Raw genomic sequence first — 23,380 nt, forward strand, 5'->3', positions numbered from 1 at the left:
CGCCTTTTTGCTCTCGCAATGCTGGTCATAAGAAACCGAGTCTTCTCCTGGTTCTCTAGATTGCGTTGACTTCTTTAGATTGTTTTATATATATAATGTTGCTCTGAAAAAAGAAATAAGAGAACTCTTGATGTTTTATTATATTGCATATGGTGAAGTTTCATGCAGCTTTTAAGTGGCATTTACGATAGCATATTTTGTTGCGAATTTTTTTGACATGAGCAAAACATATAATTGCTTTTTTTCAACGTTATGCTGTGTAGAGAAGATACAGTTATTCTAGGGGAAGTAGGTGCTGCGCAAAGGCTAAATTTTTCTGCATTCGAACAGTAGTTTTCTTTTCTAGCTAGATTCAAGTGTACTGTCTCTTGTATTCAAGATTGTTCCATTCTTGTCAAGATCATTCCTTGCAGCACCTTTTACACATTGCGATTCTATAACATTCATTGATTATCTTATGTAGTTTGAGGCAGAGTGGCTAAAATGCTTTTTTTAAAAATTTGGAAAAACTGCATTTTCATTTAGAAGTTATAATTTATGCAAGAATAGTTGAGAAAGATATCGAGAAGAATTAGATTACTGTATTTAGAAGTATTTTAAATAATAATATCGTTAGTGCTGGGTCGTGTCTGTATGGAAGATACTCGTGCAGCAGCTGCCGCTCAAAGAAACAAGCCTCACTAGATCGTTGTGTTGTGCTAAGATCTGAAATAGTCTGTTTGTCACGCTCTGTATCATAGGTTGCAGAGTGAATGAGATATTGAAAGCAGCAAGTATTTTTATATTGGCTTGTATTTTGGTTGTGTAATTGGGTTCTTGGTCTGTACCATCGTTGGGCCGCTTATGTGAAACCAATAGATATGTTTGTAGCCCTTGATTTACTTGGGTTTAATGTGCCCGATTTCTTTTTTACATGAGATCATCACTGCTCAGGATAGCTCTACTACAATCATACAGCAGGTAGATTAAATTTATGTACTAACTTGGGAAGTAGTGAATTCTATCATGGTGTAAAAATGATTGCTGGTTTTATACGAACGCAAGTACCAATACTTTTTGTTCATTAAAAGTACATGTTCACGTGCAGTGCATATATGTTATTATAACTTTTTAATTATATATATATATTCTGCATTTTTAGTGCACCTGGTTCTTGGCCCTTAGCAGTCGCATGAGATTTGGCCACGATCACTCGTCACACTAATGCATCTGCATTTTACATTCCTTGTTGCTCTATGGCCATTGTAGCCTTTTCATCATTAGGTTCTACTACAAAGGAAAACCAGTGAAATGTAATACATTTTCTTTGCATTCCAGCATGCAGAAATATCTGGCCTGTTTCTCAGTGAGTTAATTCTTTGCAGCTCTGTGCTGCTTATTTACTGACACATCGATTTGAAAATTTCTGCGGTTCCTTCCTTTTTTATGAGTAACAACTCTGAAAACTCCTTCCGTGTTTCCATTGAAAAGAGAAACAGTATTGTAGTGAGCATATTGCATACAGTTGTATTTATTTGCAGACTTAGGTCCCGCATTTGTGTTCGCTTTAAAGTCCAGCTCTTTATTATTTATACAAGGCTCGAGAAAGACATCTCCCAAAACGTCTTGCAATGTGCAAAATAAACATTCTACACATTCAGTTTTCTGGAATCTATAGTTGATGACGTCAACAGGTAATGACAAGTATCTGTTTGGCTTCCAGAAACTCTATTTATTATAATCTACACATATATAGTGGGCTAAAAATGAGAAAACAGATTCTCTTTGTGCTAGTTTGATTCACTGTGCATATTTGTCTTTCACATGTTATATGCTCTAGTAATCAATTGTTCGTTTTCATATTTCTCTTAAATATACAGTACTCAAATTTGTATCACCCTCTGTAGTTACTGCAAAAGTGGTCACTAAATGTCTATATTAAAAGTGTAATTTATTAAGGAGTTTTTTAACCGTCAAGCTTATTGATGCAATAGGTAAAAATATACATAAGCTTACTGTGTTGTTTGTACTAGTCTTAACTGCAGTTTTTGTGCTGTTTCAGATGTGTCCACTCTTCCAAAGAAGAAACAGAGATGCTGTATGCTTTGGACTTTTCCAGAAATGCGTTCAACAAGCCTCTTCTTACAAATCACACACTATTTTACACTGAAGTTAATACGCAATGAACAGTAAATTGAAATGGTGATGTGACCGTGTTGATACATTTCTGCTAAAGATTCAATTATGTAATACACGAGTGAAGTTCAAGATAGAATTTCTATAGAGTTAGCCATCTGAAATTGGGAAGAGCCGTAATACATTTCGGTGCAGTGTGGGTGTCTCAGTCAGAGTAAAGAAATTGTCTCTTTTACAAAGCTCTGGTTGAAGTTAGGTATTGATAAAAGGGACTGTCTACCATACAGAAAAATTGTTTTGATTGTGGCACAAATGAAAAGGGTGCTCATCACATCAGCAGCGACGAGCATACTTTCGTGCCAGAAAAAAATCAGAATTTTAATTTGATGTTGAAAGTCGATGAAGTGACCCCTAGCGACACCAACAGCGAATGTGGTCAATTTTGACAATCTATTGGTAGGAGAAGAAATCCTCGCAGGTAGACTTATTTTGCTTAAAAACAAACACATTTACCTTGAAATTGCATTTTATGCACTTGAGGCAGCTTTAAGTTCTGCCAGAGACCAATTTTCGCATTTTTTTTGCATGTGTTCAAATAGACGTTCAATCGTGCTGCTGGCGGTGTGTTCGCTTGCCTGCATGCCTGCCTGCAAACAGTGGAGAAACGCGACCACGTCGTCATCCACCACCACTCATGAGAACAACAAAAAAGTTCGGGGGTGCCTAAAACAACCACTAAGGTTTTTGTTTTATAATAACCAAACTTGATGAAGCCTGCAAAGACCACACGTGGTTTCAGTTTTCGACTTTCACCGGCACCGACCAGTGTTAAGGGCATTCATCCCACCGATGGAAGGAGACATAGCGCGTACACAAGTATTCTGTTTTAAAAATTTCTATGCACTTTTTAGTTTAGAGAAACCTCTGCAAGGTTTAGACAATTGACTTGGTACACATTTTATTGCGACACAAAACAGGAGAGCATTGAAGGACAGTAGACAGTCGCTTCAATTCATGTCTCTACACATTTGTACGTACTAAGAGAAACGGCTTGGTAACTGAATAACTGCCATGCTTGTTAGTGGCACCTTGATTTTGCACTGCAATATATGAAAAACATTAATACTATAAGCCAGCAGCAGCTGTCTGGTGTTACTTTGTTGTCATTTTTGGTGTAAAATCTTTAAATATGTCTCTGTATACTGCTCAAGGGAATCTTGAAATAATGTAAACACACTTTATTTTTTTCACTGTGCCACTTAGTGACCGAAATTTGCCCGAATGTGCCACTATTCTCTTCCGTCACTCAACTTTGTACCGTTCCTAATTTAATCATTCATTTTCCTATAAATTAGCTTTCTTCTGAATTGGTGCCTATAAATACTTAGTGCATCAAGGTTAATGGATTGTTTCATAATATATCCACAGTAGCATGTTAGCTTATCTGGCTTTCTCAGTGTGGAAAAATTTGTTGCGATTGTCTTGATTCAGTGTAGTTAGTTATACATTGTGATGAGGTGAAGTATCTACATGTGTGTGTGGTCTTGTAAGTGTCTGAAACAATATGTGTTGAGTATCTCAGTTTGTATTGTATAGTATCGCTATGTTTTCAGTCAAAAAGGATGGAGACCTTAATGGAAAGTGTATGAATGGTGCTAGTATACACATTACATTGCGCTAGTACACTATGCAGTTTACATAAATGCACCATCAATGTTGACCACCAAAAACTGTTATGCCTTATGACTCCTTTCTCATGATATTTTGCTATTCTTCAGATTGTTTTGTATGAACTTCTTTCGTTCATATTTTGTTTCCTGTGTTTCATGTGTAGAAATATGAACTGAGTGGCTGTACAGCATCGTCCTAGAAAAAAAAGTACCATGAATACTTTAATGTGCTGGCACTTAATGTATCGATATAATACAAAAAAAGTTGGCTATTTAGGCATAGTATGAGATTTGCATTTCGTTAAGGCTCCTGTGCATTCACAGAATGTTTTGCTTGTGTTAACTTTGTGTGACTGAACATCTAGATCTCACTTTTCTGTCTGCAGGAAAATCTTTCGCCAACATCACCCGCTGTAATTAAGGAAATGCTAAGTCACTCATATCTTACCTAAGCCTTTGTAATAATATAGAAAATTTTTTGCCGTGTTTTCAAAGGGCGAGATTAGTGTTACATTGGTGCTGATTTCGGTAAATTTTTTAATCGCTTCTGAACTTTTTTTTCCTCTAGACCTGCCTCTTTGTCCTGTTTTCGTAGTGGTGACTTTAGCTTCCAGTCATCATGTGTTGTAATAATGCGCAATAACTTGAACGATTAATGCATCGACAATTCGCTGCTAAATCACCTTGCTCAATCGTCAGCGCCACTGTGGATATTGGTGCATGGAAATATTTTGCTTCATGACCTGTACCACTTGAAACGTTTGCACATATTCAGGGAGAACAACTGTCGTTGATAATTTTGAAAGCAAAAACAGTGTCCTTACAACGGACAAAAAAAAAAAAAAAAAAAGAACTGGTGGGCACCTGCAGTGAAGTAAGCTTTACAGGATTAGACCACCGCATCATGAAGGCTCACAAAAGGTGCAGGTGGTGTTCTCCTGCTGAAATGAGGTTCGCACTACTTTCTTCAGCACAACTCGAAAAGTGATAACATGTGCAACTTGTTTTGGCTGTTTCATCCCAAATACCCATTGATGCAATCGCAAGGTGGGGCCTTAATGCGACAGTATGACAGTGTTTTGCTCCTTTTCGAATCAGTCCCATGAGTTTTCTTGCAATAAACTAGTGGCTTGATTTTAATGAAATTCGTCTTTCACCATTTCTTTGTAGTGTATATTACTATACCACAGCTGATCATTACATTTTCGGTACAAAGATATAGGCCAATCTACAAAGGGGTAAATTGAATACTTGAAGAGAGAAATGTCAACTTTTGTAAAACATGCTGTGTCACTGCATGCTCACTACTACAGTAACATGTGGTTTGCATAGTATGCTTCATTTACAAGGGCAGCAACCATTTGTCATTGCCTGGTGCGTTAATCTATTTGCAGAAAATCTGTGTGACATGGTTTTCTTTGTTTTCTGTATTTCCTGTGGCTTTGCAGGTTCTTTGTCTTCGGTGTCCCGTGAGCGGTACCATGCACTCGTGTCCGTCCAAGGTGGACTGCATTCCTGCCGACAGTGCACCTATGCGACCAAGAACAGTGCAAACATGCGAACACACCTTCGCAGACACACCGGCGAGCGGCCCTTCCAGTGCCACTTGTGTCCAGCTGCATTCTTTCGGGACAGTCATCTCGCAGGACATATTCGCACGCACACAGGAGAGCGTCCCTATTCCTGTGACGTATGCAGTGCATCGTTCTCAGAAAGGTCAAATCTCTTGAAACACATTCACACCCACACAGGAGAGCGTCCCTATTCCTGTGATGTATGCAACACATCATTTTTGCGAAAATCCCACCTCATAAACCACATGCGTACCCACTCAAGAGAGCGTCCATTTTCCTGCGACCAATGCCGTGCATCATTCTCGCAGAAAATGTCTCTTGTGAGACACATGCGCAACCACACAGGGACGCGTCCTTTTTCCTGTGACTACTGCAGTGCATCGTTCTCACGTAATCAGGACCTCGTGCTGCACGTGTCTCGTTATCATGAAACCAACATGCCGTGAAAAGTGAGTAGTCAACAGGTTTTCTTGAAAGAGAAGGAGGATCTAGGTTGGTGGGAGTGTGTTGACTGGAGGTTACAAGGAAAGAGTAAATTTAGATTTGGGAAGTTACTTAGTCTGGCTGCTCGCAAAGGAGATTGTCTTAAATTTGTGAAAGGAAAGGAGGTTATAGAAGAAGGTGCAAGAAGAGGCCACTTTGAGGTGTGATTATCCACATAACTGTGCTCCACTCTGAAACAACACATGCTCCATAAAAAAAAAGGCATAGAATATCGTATATCACAAGCTACATTTATTGATTTTATTTGTAAGCCCACTCCAATGTACGTCTAGCAAACTATACAAATGTCGCTTTGCTTGAATGAACCCAAAGACTATATATATATATATATATATATATATATATATATATATATATATATATATATGTGTGTGTGTGTGTGTATTGTAGAATGGATAGGGTGCAATTAGCAGTGTCTGCAAAAGACGAGGAAGAGGACCATGGTTCGTGCTCATGATAGCTCCGATTCGGATCGCTGAGCGCTTGACCTGTGTTCGTTTATTAATAAACGGGTCGCGGACTCAACGCTCAATGCGTACTACTAAATGGTGGAGAGTGCTGGTTCTCTTTTTCATCCTGGAACTCCGTAGCAGGACTCTACCTCCGCCGTCCATCATGCCTGACGACGTTGCATCACAGCCGAATGCTGCCACACCCGCCGCTTTCCGCTGCCCCGGTATTCCGAGGGAGTGCCACCCAGTCCTATTCAACGACACTGATGAACAGGACGTCGAGGACTGGCTCGCTTTGTTTGAAAAAGTCAGTGTCAACAACCGGTGGGACGATAACGACAAACTCGGTCGCATCCACTTCTACCTGAGAGGTGTCGCGGAGCTTTGGCTGAACAACCATGAGGCTGAAATTACCACCTGGGCCTCTTTCAAAACGACCTTCGCAGACGTTTTCAACCGATCGGCAGTGTGCAAGCTCCGCGTGGAGCAGCGATTGCGTGATCGTGTCCAGTTGGCAGGAGAAAGTTTTACGTCTTACATTGAGGACGTCGTAGGCCTCTGCCGGCGCTTTAATCCGACCATGTCCGAAGCTGACAAAGTCAAGCATATCATGAAGGGCATCGAGGACGATTCGTTCCACATGCTTGTGGCGAAAAGTCCTCGAACAGTCACAGACATCATTCAGCACTGCCAGAGCTACGACGAGTTGCGAAAGCAGCGCATTTCCACGCAATGTCACAGTTTCGACACGACCAGCACGTCGGCACTGGCTGTTGGCGCGATCTCTCCACATCCGGTAGTATTGATGCACTAAATACAACAGTTCATCCGCGAGGAGGTTGCCCGCCAATTTTCTATTGCTTCTTTTCTCCCTAGTAATAGTCATGGACTCCCCTTGTCACTGTGCCAAACCATTGAAGAGCAAGTATCCAAAGCTCTTCTGCCTATGCACCAGCCACCGCCTGTATCAGAGCCGTTGCTATGCCGACGTCGCGAGAAGGCCTTCACATGCAGTGCCATACAGCATCGGCTCTCCTCAACGCCGTCATGTCTTCTATGCACCGTGGGTGCCGCCAAGCTCGCAAGTTCCGCTTTATCGACGTCCTGCCACCCTTCCCAATAATCCTTGGCACACACTGGACAACCGACCAATATGCTATTAGTGTAGTCTGCCGAGGCATGTCGAGCGTTTCTGCCGCCGCCGCGTTCCTCGTCCAACTGCCGTTGAAGCCAATTACAGCTACGACCATACAGAGTCGCAACAGCCAATGCCCTCCCACGCTCCTTCAAACACCTTATCGTCGAACCGCCGCACTACCCACTCGTCTCGATCACCCTCTTCGTGCCGGCGCTCGCTATCGCCAATGCTTCGACGCACCGCGCCTGTCCACACAGAAAACTGACCACCGCAGTTCCCAAGGCAAGAACTGTGCCACAGTCGAAATCTACAAGGCCTCGTTCCCAACCTGCAAACGAAATCCCAATCTTCATTGAAGGTGTTGCCGTGTCCGCCTTAGTCGATACTGGAGCTGCTGTGTCCGTGTTGAGCTAAGCAATGTGCCGCAAGTCGAAAAAGATTACGACTCCACTTTCTGGTGTTTCTTTCCATACAGCGAGCGCACATCACATACAATCTTCTGTCACGTGCACAGCTCGTCTACTCATTCAGGACGTTTTGTATGTGCTTGAATTCATCGTTTTTCCGCACTGCCCGCATGACATTATATTGGGCTGGGACTTTCTTTCCATGCATCATGCCGTTGTCAATTGTGCCGGTGCCAAGCTTGAATTATCAGCACTTTCGGACAACCCTCCTGCCAAGTCATCTTTTTTTCGTGTCGTCATCGCCGAGGACATGGACATCCCACCTATGTCAATTGATATTGTGCTAATCTCCTGCGACTATGCTTTCTCTACCGCCTTGTTTATGCCGTCAGCGAAATTCACTTCCCGTAAGCACTTTCTTCTCCCATTTTCTCTTATCACGATCGAAAACTCCACCGCAACCATTTATGTCATGAACCTGCTTTCGGTCCCAACCACTATGTTCCGCGGAGAATGTAGAGGGCAACTTGAGGACATTGATTCAGTCTGCCCTAACTCACTACCTGGTCGCACAGCGAGCCTCCATGTCGCGAGCTTTAATCTTGATACCACGGCCAACACATCTACCCCAGATGCCTTCCTTCCATCCATTGCTTCGGACCTTCCCATCGTTCAGCGGACCCAACTCTTGAAGCTTTTCGGCTGCTTTCGGATGTCTTTCGATTACAAGCAACCCAGTTTGGGCAAAACAACTTCGATCGTTCATCATATAGACACTGGCAGCCATGCACCCCTGCGCCAGCGTCCATACCGCGTCTCTCAAGCTGAACGTCGGGTTATTAAAGACCAGGTGACTGACATGCTTAGTCGGGGAGTCATACAGCCGTCCCACAGTCCCTGGGCATTTCGGTGGTGCTCGTTAAAAAAAGACGGTAGCATCCACTTCTGTGTTGATTATAGGTGTCTTAACAAAATCACCCGCAAAGATGTCTATCCGCTCCCCAAAATTGATGACGTGCTCGACCGTTTGCAAGGAGCGGAGTTTTTCTCTTTGCCGGATCTTCGGTCAGGGTACTGGCAGGTACCTATGGATGAAGCCGACCGCCCCAAAACTGTATTCGTAACTCCTGACGGCTTGTACGAGTTCAACGTGATGCCGTTCGACCTTTGCAATGCCCCGGCCTCATTCGAGCGTTTTATGGACAACATACTTCGAGGTCTCAAGTGGCATACGTGCCTTTGCTATCTGGACGACGTCATAGTTTTTTCAAAAGACTTCGATACCCGTCTCCAGCACTTCGCAAGTGTCCTGGAATGCCCCGCACAGGCTGGGCTACAAATAAATTTGAAGAAATGTCACTTCGCGGCACGGAAGCTCGTAATCTTATCGCACGTTGTCAGCAAGGACGGCGTTCTACCAGACCCAGACAAGCCCCGCGTGGTCACCGAGTTTCCTAAGCCGTCGACACTGAAAGAACTCTGGAGCTTTATAGGGCTATGCTCGTATTTTCGACGATTTATTCGTAACTTCGCACCTATAATGATCCCATTAACACGCCTACTTGCCGACAGCATGTATCTCGGCATGGTCGTCCACCTGTGACGACACATTTGCGAAATTACGGCATCTTCTAACATCGCCGCCGATTCTCCATCACTTCGACCCAGACGCCCCTACCGAAATCCACACGGACGCTAGTGGAGTCGGCCTTGGCGCTATCTTTGCGCAGCGAAAGTCTAGCTTCGATGAGTACGTCATTTCTTACGCGAGTCGCACTCTGACCACAGCTGAAGAAAATTATTCGGTCACGGAGAAAGAATGTCTAGCCATCGTTTGGACAATCACTAAATTTAGAACTTACATATATGGTCGGACATTTGATGTCGTGACTGACCATCACGCCCTCTGCATGTTGTCGTCTCTAAAAGACCCATCTGGTCGCCTAGCCCGTTGGGTGTTACGACTCCAAGACTACGACATCCGCGTCGTCTACAGGTCAGGGCGCAGACATTCAGATGCCGACGCTCTCTCTCGATCTCCGCTTCCCCATGACTGTGCGAATGCGCCTGTTTCTACCTAGGATACTGCCTCCCTCACACACGCTGACATGCCATCCGAGCAGCGTCAAGACCCTTGGATAGTGTCTTTAATGAAGTTCCTATCAAAGCCATCACCGAGTGCCACCAGTCGCTCGCTGCGGCGCACAGCCCGCCATTTCACCATGTGCGATGGGCTACTTTACCGCCGCAATTACCTCAGTGAAGGTCGCAAGTGGTTGTTGGTGATTCCTCGCCATCTACCTGCTGATATTTGTGCCTCGTTTCATGCGGACCCCCAATGCCGCCACGCTGGTGTAATAAAGATGTATGCACGCCTTCAGCTGCGGTACTACTGGCACAGAATGTACCGATTTGTCCGCCAATACGTGCGTTCATGCTCAAAATGTCAACGCCGGAAGAGTTCACCACATGCCGTCACTGGATCGCTTCAGCTGTTGCCCTGCCCATCCCGACCTTTCGATTGCATCGGAATCAACTTATACGGCCCACTTCCATACACACCTGGCGGTAATCGCTGGGTGGTTGTCGCTTTTGATCATTTGACACGGTATTCTGAGACTGCCGCGCTTCCAGAGGCTACATCACGTGAAGTCGGCTTATTTATTCTTCACAAACTTGTTCTTCGCTACGGCGCTCCTCGCGAGTTACTCAGCGACAGCGGACGTACGTTCCTCTCACAAGCCGTACAAGACCTCCTGCGTGAATGCAATGTTGTTCATTGAACGACCAGTGTGTACCATCCCTAAAAACAATTACATGACTGAACGCTTCAATCGCACATTAGGCGACATGCTGTCCATGTATGTATCTGCTGACCACACCAACTGGGACCACATACTATCATTTGTCACCTATGCGTACAACAGCACCACTCAGTCCACGACTGGATTTTTTCCCTTCTTTCTTCTATATGGCCGTAAACCCTCCTCATTTTATGAATACCATTATGTTGTATCGCCCGGATACTTCAGAGTTTGCAACTCTCTCAGAAGTCGCCACTTATGCGGAAGAATGCAGGCAGCTAGCACATTCGTTAGCTACACAAGACCAAGCACGCCAAAAGGACCGCCATGGCGCCAACCTGCATCCCCAGTCATATTCGCCTGGAACATTGGTGTGGCTTCGCGTTGCCTTCTCAACTCCAGGCCTTTCTTCAAAGCTGCTGCCTAAGTATGAAGGCCCCTACCGCATCCTGCGTCAAGCATCCACGGTAAACTATATTGTCGAGCCCGTACAGTCATTCACAGACCCCCGCCGTCGCGGCCGTGAGACTGTTCACGTCGACCGACTGAAGCCGCACATGACCCACCAGTCGTACCTGTGCCTTAGGTCGCCAGGATGACTCCTTTTCTGCGGGGGAGTGATTTGTAGATTGGAGAAGGTGCAATTAGCAGTGCCTGCAAAAGACGAGGAAGAGGACCGTGGTTCGTGCTCGTGAGAGCTCCGATGCGGATCGCTGAGCGCTTGACCTGTGTTCGTTTTTTAATAAACGCGTCGCGGACTCAACACTCAACGCGTACTACCAATATATATATATATATATATATATATATATATATATATAAATTTTTTGACATATATTGATATACAGGGAATCTCGTGTTGGGTTTCGCATAGGTGATAAACAATATCTTCATGTTTAAATGACAGAAAGACTTCTCGCCATATTTAGTACAGACTTTTTGAGTAGAAGTGTAAAAGTAGAGATGTACAGTTGACCACGAAAGTTTACAAACTACAGAAAAGCACCTTCGCAACACTTTCGCTGCGGCAGAGGCGGACGACTGCATCGCAGTGCCCAATAAGCGTGCCTCTGAATATGACCTTTGTGTTTTCTAACTGGGCATAAATAATTTTCACCTTTTAACTCTGTGTGCTTTTCTGACATCTGCGTCTACATGCTTCTGCCTTGTAAGCAGTCGATGAGTGTTTATCGCAAAGGGATACCTAGCCAACGCAATGCTTTTGGAGACACACTATGAATGACCGTGAGATCGAGCCTGGCGGCAACTGGCTGGTGACTGCCTGGCTGTAACTGCTATAGTGCGCAAGTGTAGGTTGCTCCGTGCGTCGTCTGCTAGCCACGTTGTGTTTTTATGTGTGTGCAGCTCATGCATATTCTCAAAGGTGAATTGTCCGGCGTTTTCAGCGCGAGTGCAACTGCTTGTACGTGTGCCTCAAACGGCGTACGAAAGAATTTCGCCTTGCTCTGCTGCTAATGCATTGTACTGAGATTAGCAAGTGCAACTTCCCAGAGTGCTGTTTATTTTCGTCGTACTGCCTATTTACCAGAATTATTTCAGAGTTGGTGTCGCTTTCTTCAAGCACATTGTAAAATGCTCTTGGCATCTTCTGAAACATGAGGGCTTATAAATGTGTGTGAATGTAGCGTTTTAGCAGCTCATTGGTAGGTGCACAACTACGGCACTGTAGTTTAGCGATTGTGTGAGGAGCCTTAAGTGTGTTTATCTGAATGTGGTACCACTGCATAGAAATATTAATATCACATAAACTGTGACACTTCGGTTCGTAATGTGTACCTAAAACGGTGTTGCTGTGCGCAACGGTGTGCTTAGATTTAGAAAAGCTTTAAAGAGCCCAGGTGTTCACAATTGATTCAGACGACATGCCTTACATTTAATGTTGAATATTTTCACTGAAAGTCTCATCTTTACTACACTGTCTTGAGCATTTGTGTGGCATTGTCATTAACGGATGGAAGGCAAGCGGTCATTTTTCGTTTGAGAAAAAAAAAAGACATGCTTGTTCTATAAGATAACAAGACCTTTGTCGTAGCGCAAGGTGCTGTCAGCCACTAAGCTTTCTTCACTAGTCTTATCAAATGTGCCAGATTTCATGGTGAACAAAGCGCATATGTGTATATATGATAACGGTGGTACTGAAGTAATTACACAGAAATGCGGGTCTTCAACGATCTTTCTTTCTCTCTTTTTTGTCATACGCAGATGACAAAACAGTAAATAAGCAGTTCAGTCGCGCTACAGAAGTGCGTATATAAGGGGCGGAACACAAGTTAAACACATACAAACGCCACAGCAAAAGCATTATTTAGTTTAAAAAGCGCCGACAGTCACTCTGGGCAAGCCTCCCTTTAAAAGGCTGAATGTGCTTTACTACCAGGTAATGGTAACGATGCATAGAGTTTGTGCATCGATTCCGAAGAGAGCAGCATAAATATTGCCATGTTCCATTTACCAAGTTTTGTTATCGTCCCAAAACACTACACAATTCTCAGCGTAAACCGTGCCTGCAGTTTCCGAGAAACTTCCTGACTGTAGTAGATCATTTCGATACGATCACGCCCACTCTGCGAACGGTACAGATTATTCTGGAACCTACGCCACCGCCAGCGATAACGCTAGAACATTCGACGGCAAGAGTATAAATGCCGACGTGCTTCGCCGCTTGTCAATAGTTGATGGACGGCTAACGCTCTGTTCGCCGCTATCAGTCGAAGACTGCTACTGCAATCGGACTTTCCGTTTACCGGGCACAGGTTCGCCCAAATAAACAGTTAAATTCCAACACAAAGTCTCCTGTCTTCGGCCACGTCACGACCCCGTGACAATATTACCAGTGAAAAGTGGTCAAGCACTTTACTCGCCGACAATCGGCTCAAACCGCTTGCATCAAGGTTTGCTGCCTGTATTTGTATATGCGCCGCTGACCGGCTATCCACACTTCCACTGAGACAGTGCTGCCACCTATAGCTCTATCTCGCCACGAATAGCGTTGATCAAGCAGTAAAATAGAAATGCAACGGTCATAAGACATATGAACACTTGGTGTGAAAACTGGTAACTAACAATGGGCTATGCTACTTTGGAAAATTGAAACAACAGTGGATAACAAGAAGACCAGTTTCTGGCCTAGTCCTGCAGTCGACAATAGATGGCGTACCACTAGTGGCGTAGACGAGTAGTTTGGCACACGCTCGTGTGGTCTGCTAACTTTTATTGTTGACTGTACATTCATACCTGTGAACAGATAAGTGGCATCACTGATGTAGTGATAACATGCTGATATAGGTATAATAATATTATCATACACAACAGACATACGTAAAAATTTCTCAAACAAGAAGGATGTTCTGCCAAATAGTATTGTGTAAAATCTGTGGGTTAACTTCTATTTTTTTTTTCAGCATGGCAAAGCCTGTAATGGCATTCTTGGCAGCATTGCTATGTTAACAAATTGTTCCCTGTTATGGACAGCTACTGAGAATCCTGTTTAATTTGATGTTCTAGAGACGTTGTTTTCGTTGTTGGATCCTTTTATAAACATTTCAGGGAAATCTTGAAGTGAAATTTTGAATCACAAGCATGAAATAGTAAGTACAACTGACAATGCATTTCAGTCAGATCTACTTACCTGAACCAAGGCTATATTCACAAAGAGCACTCCTTCAAAGGACGTTCACGCACCTTGAAGCTAAAAATTTGACTTCTGGTGTTGATGTCTGATGGTAACGAAACCCACGTGCCCAAACGATGTCACAACTCACCCTCAAATTTCTTTTCGCCCACCCTCAATATTGAATTTGTGCTATTTGAAAATTGAATAAGCATCTTATCTGCTCTCATTGGCTTTGCCTAATCAAAGCACATCACCAAGTGATTCTGTCATGGGTCCAAGTAAAGAAATGGTGTCGAAAAGGGCACGTAACTGTGTGATGATCTCATGTTGCAACGTCACGTGACGTAAATATTGCAGTGGTATGAACATTGGCAAAGTACACATGTCCACATAACTCATACCCTCATCACATGCTCCAGTCTGCATCTGTTTGCGCTCCTCGCGTCTTTCATGTTTAATGCGCATGAGGAGACGTAAGTGCCTCAGTAACTTGTTACTTTGCTATGCTACTTGCTGTGTCATGTTCTAGCTGGCAAAACCACAGAGACAAAAGTGGCACTTAAGCAGGGAAACACGCTTGCTCTCAACAACCATTTACTTCAGAAATGGTGCGAGATATACAGCCAGGCAGGGGCTATCCTGCAAGGTACTAATACTAGAACATTTATGCTGGGTGTCACCAGCAGCAGTTATTGACATTATCTCTACCATGTTAGTCATGTGCATGCTGATCGGTGGGCACCAGCACAAAAGAAAAAAAAAAGTTTGCTTTCAACTCTGCCTATTTATGTGTCTGCTTGAAAATCAGAAAGTGCACCCTTTCTTTGACAAGGGCCGCATCCGCTTTCAGATTAAACTCTGTTAGAACTGGCACTCTGTGTGTGTGTGTGTTGTGTGTGTGTGTATATGTGCGTGTGTGTGTGTGTCCCTTTGTCAATGTCTTAGGCAGTGTTTTATATGTTACTTGGCTTTTTGCATGGATGCATTGACTCGGGAATGGCTTCAACCCTGTCATCGTAGAATTGTGGAAGAAATATTGTTTAATCAGTTCCCACAAATAATGTAAAAACTGATTGTTTGAGAGGACATTCAAGTGTTCTTGCAATTTTGATGCCATTTAAAAAAAAATTGATGCCTTCTGTAATAACGCACCACACTCTCAGTATAAATTTTTGCACTTGTGTATATTTTATGGTTGGCCTCACTGTCTGACACCCAAGTGACAGAGGTTTATTTAGTGATCTTGCATCATGTTTATCTGAACTTGTCAAATTGCATCATAACATTTGTTGACAAAGATCTGCATCTCAGCTGATTTGTATTGTTTCTCTGCAGAGCTACCTGCTTTTTATTTTGCGTACAGTGGAAGGACCCACAATAGACACAATAAAACAGGCAATGACTTACACTTCTATCAACCATGTACCATAATATGCATATACAAGGTGTCCCAGATGTAGAGCACCAGGTTTTTAAAAAAGCATGACAGCGTTATGCCCAGCAAACTTAGTGCTTGTAAGGATTCATGCAAGAGACAACGCCCGTACTCTAGGCCTGCTGTTCTTGTTCACCCTCTGCTTCGCTCCCCACATGCCCCAACCCTGGTATCGCTCTTCGTCACCACATACTATATATGTTGTTCTTAGTAGAGTGAAGTAGCCGCTAGTAGTGTTTTCATTAATGATGTTCAATTAGTCAATTATAATGAATTTAAGAAGTCATAATGTACCCAAATAAAGTGTAAGTTGATGAGGTCTATATAAGCATATTTAAGAAATATCTAACTGCAATACTTTCAGTAATTTATTAATTGTGCACTCATTTTTTCCAGCTGAACAAGAATGCCTGCAAATATGAAAATGCTACGTGACTAAACTGCAAAATGCATCAAGAAGCAGAGCCCTCTGACATGCTTTCTGCGAGGTTGCCAGTGTAACGGGAAAAATGCAGAAGTGGAAAACATTTTTTTTTTCTAAGCCAGTTGTACTGCAAAGGGCAGCTGTACGAACTACGAGCATTGATTCGCCTGTGTTTCTCATGTTTTTAGCTTGTTTATTTGCTCTTTTCTGTCATTTTGTGTTGTCTATTTTCTGTTATTTGATGCTGCTATTCATGGGAAAGCACGTGCTGGTATGAAACGTGGTACTTGCATGACCAAGGCTAGACATGAGGTCACAACATGGAGGTCCGTTAAACTGCTCCACAGTTAAGAAAATATCACCCTGGCACTTTATGCGCCGCTTCCATGAGGAAGCACCGCGCCGTTTTGGTCTTCCCAAGTCAGGCAATAGTCAGAACAGCGATCAAGCAGCGCTATCAGAAGGATCAGCCGCCCGTGAGATATGGATAACGACAGTGGTATAAAATCGAGGGTAAGGAATTCTTCTAAAATGATGACACATTCTGTTGGTGATCAACTCGCAGCGCAGTTGCTTGCGAAGAGCTTACTTGAGGGCGGTGCTTTGTTATGCGACTGGGACTGTAGTCAAATGGTATTTATCATGTTTCATGGGCTTTATGTGGTTAAAAACAATGAGAGCTCAATATGTTGCTGATAATAATGCATTTGTCTCCTAAACAGCCTACATGACATATGCTTCAGTGACATTTTAATAAATACGAGAGTACCTGTAGAGTTACAATATTTACTATATAACTAATGAAATCTCGTCAATTAAAAGCTTACTGGTGTCTATTCCTGTACGTTGGAAACAAACATGCACAAATTTTTCCTCACATACAGTTTTTATTTAGAATGCATCGTCATCATTATTGGGGAAGGGGACAGTGGAGTTAAAGAAAGTGGAAAAAAGAGGCCATTTTCTCGTGGAATTAATACCAACAGCATTGAGTGTTGGGTCGAGACACCTCTCTTTTCATTAGAAAACCAGTGCAGCCTGTGGAATTTGGAATCGTACCCAGTGCCTTCTAGATTAAAAGCGGATGCTCCAACCTTGTTCTTTTAATCTGCTTGTTCTTTTACTGATATCATCTTCCTATTTGTCACCCTCACACCCATCCTACCCCTCTGCAATGTGCCTATACTGGCTGGCCTCACTGTCTTGCACCGCATCAATATAAGCTGAAAATGCACCACTTTGCCTGCGCAGGCCTGGTTGCCGTACGTCATTACCCGGTCTTCAGCAAAAAAGAACATGTGCATCAGTGTCGGGTGTGTGGCTATTCCACGACCAACAGGAGAGACTTTCGAAAACATGGAACAATACACACGGCCAAGAGGCAATTCAAATGTGACCAATGTGGCAGAGCCTTCAACCGCAAGGACAACCTGAAAGAGCACGCTCGGCTCCACTCCGGGGAGAGACCTTTCCGTTGCCACCTCTGTCCCAGTGACTTTACGCAGAGGTCGGGCCTTGCGCAACACTTGCGTACTCACAGACGTGGGAAGCTTCTCGCTGATGGTGTTCAATTGTGACAAAAAAGGTGGAGACAGTGTGAGAGATGTGCGCCCATAGCCAGTGACCCACTTGAAAGACTGAAAGGACATGCACGATGGCAGGACAGATGCTAGTGGGCTGTGGAACTTTTTTTTTTTTAATGAATGTTGAAAAGCACACCCACATGTGAATTTTGCTTTGTGCCACATGTGTGTGGTACGTGCATGCCATTATGTACTCCTATTCACGTGTTTGTCGATATCCCTAGATGTATTGAATAAAGTGATGGCTGAAGTACTTGTTCGGTAATGTTTAGGTCTGAGTCGATGCAAGGCTCTGATAACAAGCCTTTTTACGTTTTGCTGCCAAAGCACGTATACATCATTATTCTCACAAGCCCAGTTTCTGTGATAGACTGGCTTTGTGATTTGGTTCAAAAAAGAAAGGCCTTTATTTTTCTGTGATTGCTTTCCTGTAGCAGTTAATGTAACTATGGTGCACCTCATGGGCACATTTTTCGGTATGATTGAGTAGCTTCTGAGACGTTATGGTGTCTGATGCCAAGTTTCCTAGATAAGGTGGTCCCTTGATCACGTTTTTGCTATCATATTGTCAAAACCTGCTATGCTCAAAGAAAGGGGACACATTCCATGATATCCAAACTGGACACCCACATTGCTATTGTCTTCAACTCATGCAGCCTATCAGCATAAGGGTCTGCCTGGTTTTGCGAAGATGATGAGTGCAGCCTTGTTTTGTGACAGGAAAGCTCCGCAGATTAAAGGGAAAAGTAAGCTTAAACTTGCAGTCATGGTTTCTCGTCATATTATTACCTTGAAAATGTCCTATTAGAATAACAAAACTAAATGCTCAAGAAGATGAAAAATTCTAGAACGGAGGTGCTGCTGGAGCCAGCGATTAAACAGGCAGACTTGTCTTTGATAGGGCTCCTACTGCTTTCCACAGCTCTGTGTATGTGCACACCTTCACTGCTCTCTCCCAACGACAAAAGGGAAGTTGGAGAAGAGAGCAAATGTCAAGAAAAAGGAAGAAAGATAATCTACTGGAGAGCTATTGTGTTATTTTGGCTTGTCATAGCAGCAGAGTAAGTGGGGGAAAAAAAGTCCTAAATAAAAGAAGGACAACAATTAGAGTGAGGGGTGGGGAAAGAGAGTCTCCGGGAATGTACAAGGGCTTTGTTGGCATGAATGGGTAAGTGGCGAGGGCAGGGAAAGAGGGGGCTTTACACCGCGTTATATATCAGGTGTGGGTCAAAAAAATTGTACTATTGTATTTTACCGAAACCGCACTTATCGCATACGAGCAGCAATTGAACCTTACATTTACCTGGTCAGAATAGTTAACAATGCTTAGAAAAGCACCTGCTATGTCGAATAGTTTCTAGAGTGCCCTTTGAAACATTTGTGCCCATTGACTGGAGTTTATTGAATTTATAAGTTAGGTACAACTGTGTTTTCTCTCTATCTCTCGGAGACTGAAAATTTGAAGTATTGAGTTAATCAATGTTGTCGCCACACAATATCCTCTCTTCTGTCTCACCGTCCGCATTACGTCCTGTACGTATCGTCTGGACTCCTGGACACGTCTCTCTCCATGGTAATGAACACGTTCATGCGGTTGCCCGAGAGCTGACCGGCCGGGCTCCGTTGGAGGAACTGTCCAATCCAGACGACGCATCGACAGAACCACTTAACTACAACGCTACGCTGGAGTACTACTGACAGAGCCGTTATACGTATCCCCCCTTCCTCATCCTTTACTTAACAGAGCAGATGCTGTCGCTTGACGGCAACTACAGACCAATTCATTTCCTTGCCTTTATATGCTAAATCGCTTTCATCCGACTCTCTACCCCTCTTACTGCCCCTTCTGTGGATCCGTACCGATGGTGTATCACTCCACGTGGGAATGCTCTGCCCCACGGGGCGTTCCTCCCATTCCCAATCCCACCCATTCCTCTTGGGAGTCTGCACTGCTCAGTTTACGCCGGCAGGAACAGCAGCAGCTGGTCCATCGGGCTCGCAGGGTCGCGCAAGGTAATGAAGCCCTGGACTGAGGGCCCCACCCAAAGAAGGCTCAGTGTGCATTTGTTATTAATAAATGCTTATTCTCTCTCTCTCCCGGAACTTTATGCCCTCCCTAACCTGTCTAGTCTTCCTACCGAACTCTCCACTCGCCACACCACAAGAACATGTATGTGGGCAGCACACCATCAACCGCTGGCGCAGGGTCAAAGTGTTGCTGTTGAAAGATAACGCAGCTAACAATGTTACCCCATGGCTAGGACACTCTACATGGCTATACCACAGAACACCTATCTACTACCACTTGGCTATAACATGGCGAAAACTTGCCTAAGTCACCGCCATAGAGTTTCCCAAAATTCTAATGGTCACCACTACTCATTTTTTTTACACGTTCGAAAAGTTCAATGGTCAAGACCACTGAACTGGTAGGTGTTCTGTGACTAGGTTTGCTAGTGTTAGTAGTGGTCAAAACTTCTAAAAACGAATGCGGGAAACTTTTCAAAGAAATATCTAGAATGCGTTGCACGTAAAGCAGTCTCAGAACATATATAGAGCCAGTCGCGTGCTCTATACTTTTGATAATTATACATGATTATTGCTTTTTGAAAAAGAAATGGATAAAAAAATTGTATCAGCATCAAAATCAAATTCGAAACCGAAACTGCATAACGTTGCCTGTCACGTGACAGCACTAAAAATTCATAGTTGTGTTTATTTTTTGTTCTTGTGGTGAACGAGCGCGCCGCTTTCTTTTTCCGAACTCGCGCTTGTCGTCAGTAAAGTGGCAACCAGTGGTGCTATTATGTAAAAATTCCAAATCCGGACAAAGGCGGTCTCTTCCATTGAGTCGCACGCGATTGGCCCATACAAGCTGTGACGAATGCTGTGACGTTATGAGTGACGTGAACTGGGGTGTCACGTGACTTTTTTTTTACGGTTTTCGGAGAAAGGCGATGGAACGGTCGGAGAGACTGTCCGAAAGCAACCGGAGGGATTGAAATGGCTGCAAGGTGGCCTGGATTGGATTGAAATGGAAAAAAAGCGCGACTTTTCGGCACCGGGCACTTAGACAACATGGCGTTTCCCACTGACATGGTACTTCGCCTTGCCTGTGCGGTAGCTTCAACCGAGCAGAGGCGACAACGCGAGGTAAAAGATGCATTTGAAGAGTTCAGCGAAGAAGAGTTCCGGCAATGTTTTCGTCTGTCCAAACGAACAGTGCGTAGCTTGTGCGACGAACTTGACCCTATCATCGGATGCCAGCGAGCCAGTGGCCTTTCCACAGAGAGAAAGGTGTTGTGCGCGCTGCGATTTTTCGCCACCGGTAGCTAGCTTCCAGCTGAGCATTGGTCGCGAGGAACACATCGGCATGTCTCAGCCGGCGGTGAGCAACACCATCCACGAGGTGACGGAGGCGATTATTACCGTGGCTGCCAGAAAAAGGGTGGTGGACTTCCCATTGACCACAGCTGCCAAGGATGAGGCGAAGGCGGAGTTTGCACGACGTGGTTGCATCCCAGGCGTGCTGGCGTGTGTCGACGGCACGTTGGTCGCCATTCGCAAGCCAGAGGGATACATCCTGGCCGACACGGCGAGTTTCATGTCCAGAAAGGGCTATTATGCCCTGAACGTCATGATCGTAAGTACCGTTCGGATCCTTTCTTACTCGCCCATCGGAGTAGCTGTTCAGTTTTGACGTCGGAGCTGGGAAAAGTACCAATTCAAAGAATAAGGGAGAACATGCGGATAAACGGGTGCGTGCTAGTTGGTGGCTCTCATGGCCTCGGTTATCATAAGTGGCAAGTGTTTGTGTAAGTGAGCCAGTTGTCGTATTTTTTGTCTTCGTTCTGGCATGCATGCGCAATGAAGTTGAGCATTTTGAAGGTAATAAGAATATGGGCTGTAGTCGTAGCAGATTTATACACACGATAGGGAAGTATTTCAAACACGAAAGTACTTATAACCACAATTGCATAGGCTAGCTGTGGTATGTACGAGTTCTTTCCCAATAGCATGGCGTAGGTTTTCATTTATCGATCATTCAGTGGAAGTCCTAGCCATGTGTACAGGGGAATGGTCATTGCCCCCTTCCCTCCTCAGTTGCTACACCCTGTCCCTGTGTTCCCCTCTAGGTGAAACTGCATGTACCAATGACTGTACTAGTATGCATTGTTTCCGGCTTATGTGTAGAAAGAAGGGGTTTGTTTGGAGCATAGATGCAGTACTATTTTGTATCACTCATTACAGGTGTGCAACGCACGGCTGCGCATCCTTGTCGTGGACCCACGATTCCCAGGTTCGTGCCACGACTCCTGGGTTTGGGAACACAACCCTTTGCGTTCACGCCTAGCTGCACAGCTGCAGCCTGGCGAATATCTGCTTGGTAAGTATTAATGTGAACTAACTGGGGTAGAGCACTCGGCCGCCATTTATCTATTGCAGGAGACGCAGGGTATCCCCTCGAGCCATGGCTCCTCGTTCCAGTTCCTGGCAGTCACCCCGGCAACACCTCCGAAGGCCGATTCAACAAGGAGCACGCATCCATGCGCAATGTTGTGGAAAGATGTATCGGAGTGTTGAAGAGCAAGTTCCGTTGCTTGCAGCACTTTCGAACGATGCTCTACAACCCCGATCGAGCAGGGCGAATTATTTATGCCTGCGCTGCTCTCCACAACATTGCATTGGACGCGGGGGACTGGACCTTGGATGAGTATGTTGGGGACATGCCACCAGTTGAGGATGACGATAAGGAGCCAGGAGAGAGCCATGTGCTCACACCCCGCAACGTGCTGCTCAGAGGACAGCAGCAGCGCAGCGCTGTCGTGGGCCTTTTTTGAAGTGCACAGGAACGCGGTAAGCTGTCATATCACACACATAATTTATTCATACTAATTCCACTGCACCCAGGCAAGACAGGGCTGTGTTTGCCACAACACAAAGTACTTACTCGTGCTTCAACATTATGCATGGTGGCAATAGAAAAATGCTGCATTTTTTTTTAAATGTCACATGAATTAGGCAACGGAAACACCCTTTTCTATATCAGGGATCACAGTCACAACAGACTAGATTGGAGCAAGCGCATATGAGGGGCACCCTGTGCTGACCGTTGCCATCAAAAGATTGCAGCACGTCACACAACTCAAATGCAGCAACGTCACACAACTTCTTTCACGAAAACGCATAAAAATTGTAGTTACATTAGAAACATGTTGCAAGAACGCATGATACGTATGTCCGTCTCTTCTCATAGTCATTGACTGCAAACATTCAATTGAACACGCTAGGCTTGCCGAGCACAATGCCGTGCCGGCTTTTTGTTCATTGTCCTCGGCATTGTATAAATATTTAAATAATATTTCATTTGATTTGAATTCCCGACTAGAGTTATACTGCAATGCTACAAAATACGTAAATCAAAGCAGCAAATAACATGTGGGTTGTTTTAATGACACACGGCATGAATATTTGGCTCAGCAATCTCGCTGCTCCCAAAGCATACCACGTTCAAAATTAATTCCTGCAATGAGTAATTTACAATGAAAACAGTCGCTGGAATGTTGCTGTGATGATGACCCTTTTCATTAGTGAAACTGTGCGACATACCCACTTGCTAGTTTAGTGATCTCAAAAAAG

General features: G+C 44.2%; 1 protein-coding gene across 1 annotated transcript; it reads left to right on the forward strand.

Moving 5' to 3' along the window:
* Position 1: 1 nt before the first annotated feature.
* On the forward strand, positions 2-17,993 carry LOC119186002 (uncharacterized). Its single transcript, XM_075874457.1, has 4 exons — positions 2-2,991; positions 5,234-5,804; positions 6,454-7,087; positions 17,288-17,993. Exons 1-4 carry the CDS (start codon positions 2,883-2,885, stop codon positions 17,732-17,734), a joined length of 1,761 nt encoding a protein of 586 aa, XP_075730572.1. The 5' UTR covers positions 2-2,882; the 3' UTR covers positions 17,735-17,993.
* The last annotated feature ends 5,387 nt before the right edge of the window (positions 17,994-23,380 follow it).

The sequence above is a fragment of the Rhipicephalus microplus genome, chromosome 9 (genome assembly GCF_043290135.1).
Source record: "Rhipicephalus microplus isolate Deutch F79 chromosome 9, USDA_Rmic, whole genome shotgun sequence".
NCBI lineage: Eukaryota > Metazoa > Arthropoda > Arachnida > Ixodida > Ixodidae > Rhipicephalus > Rhipicephalus microplus.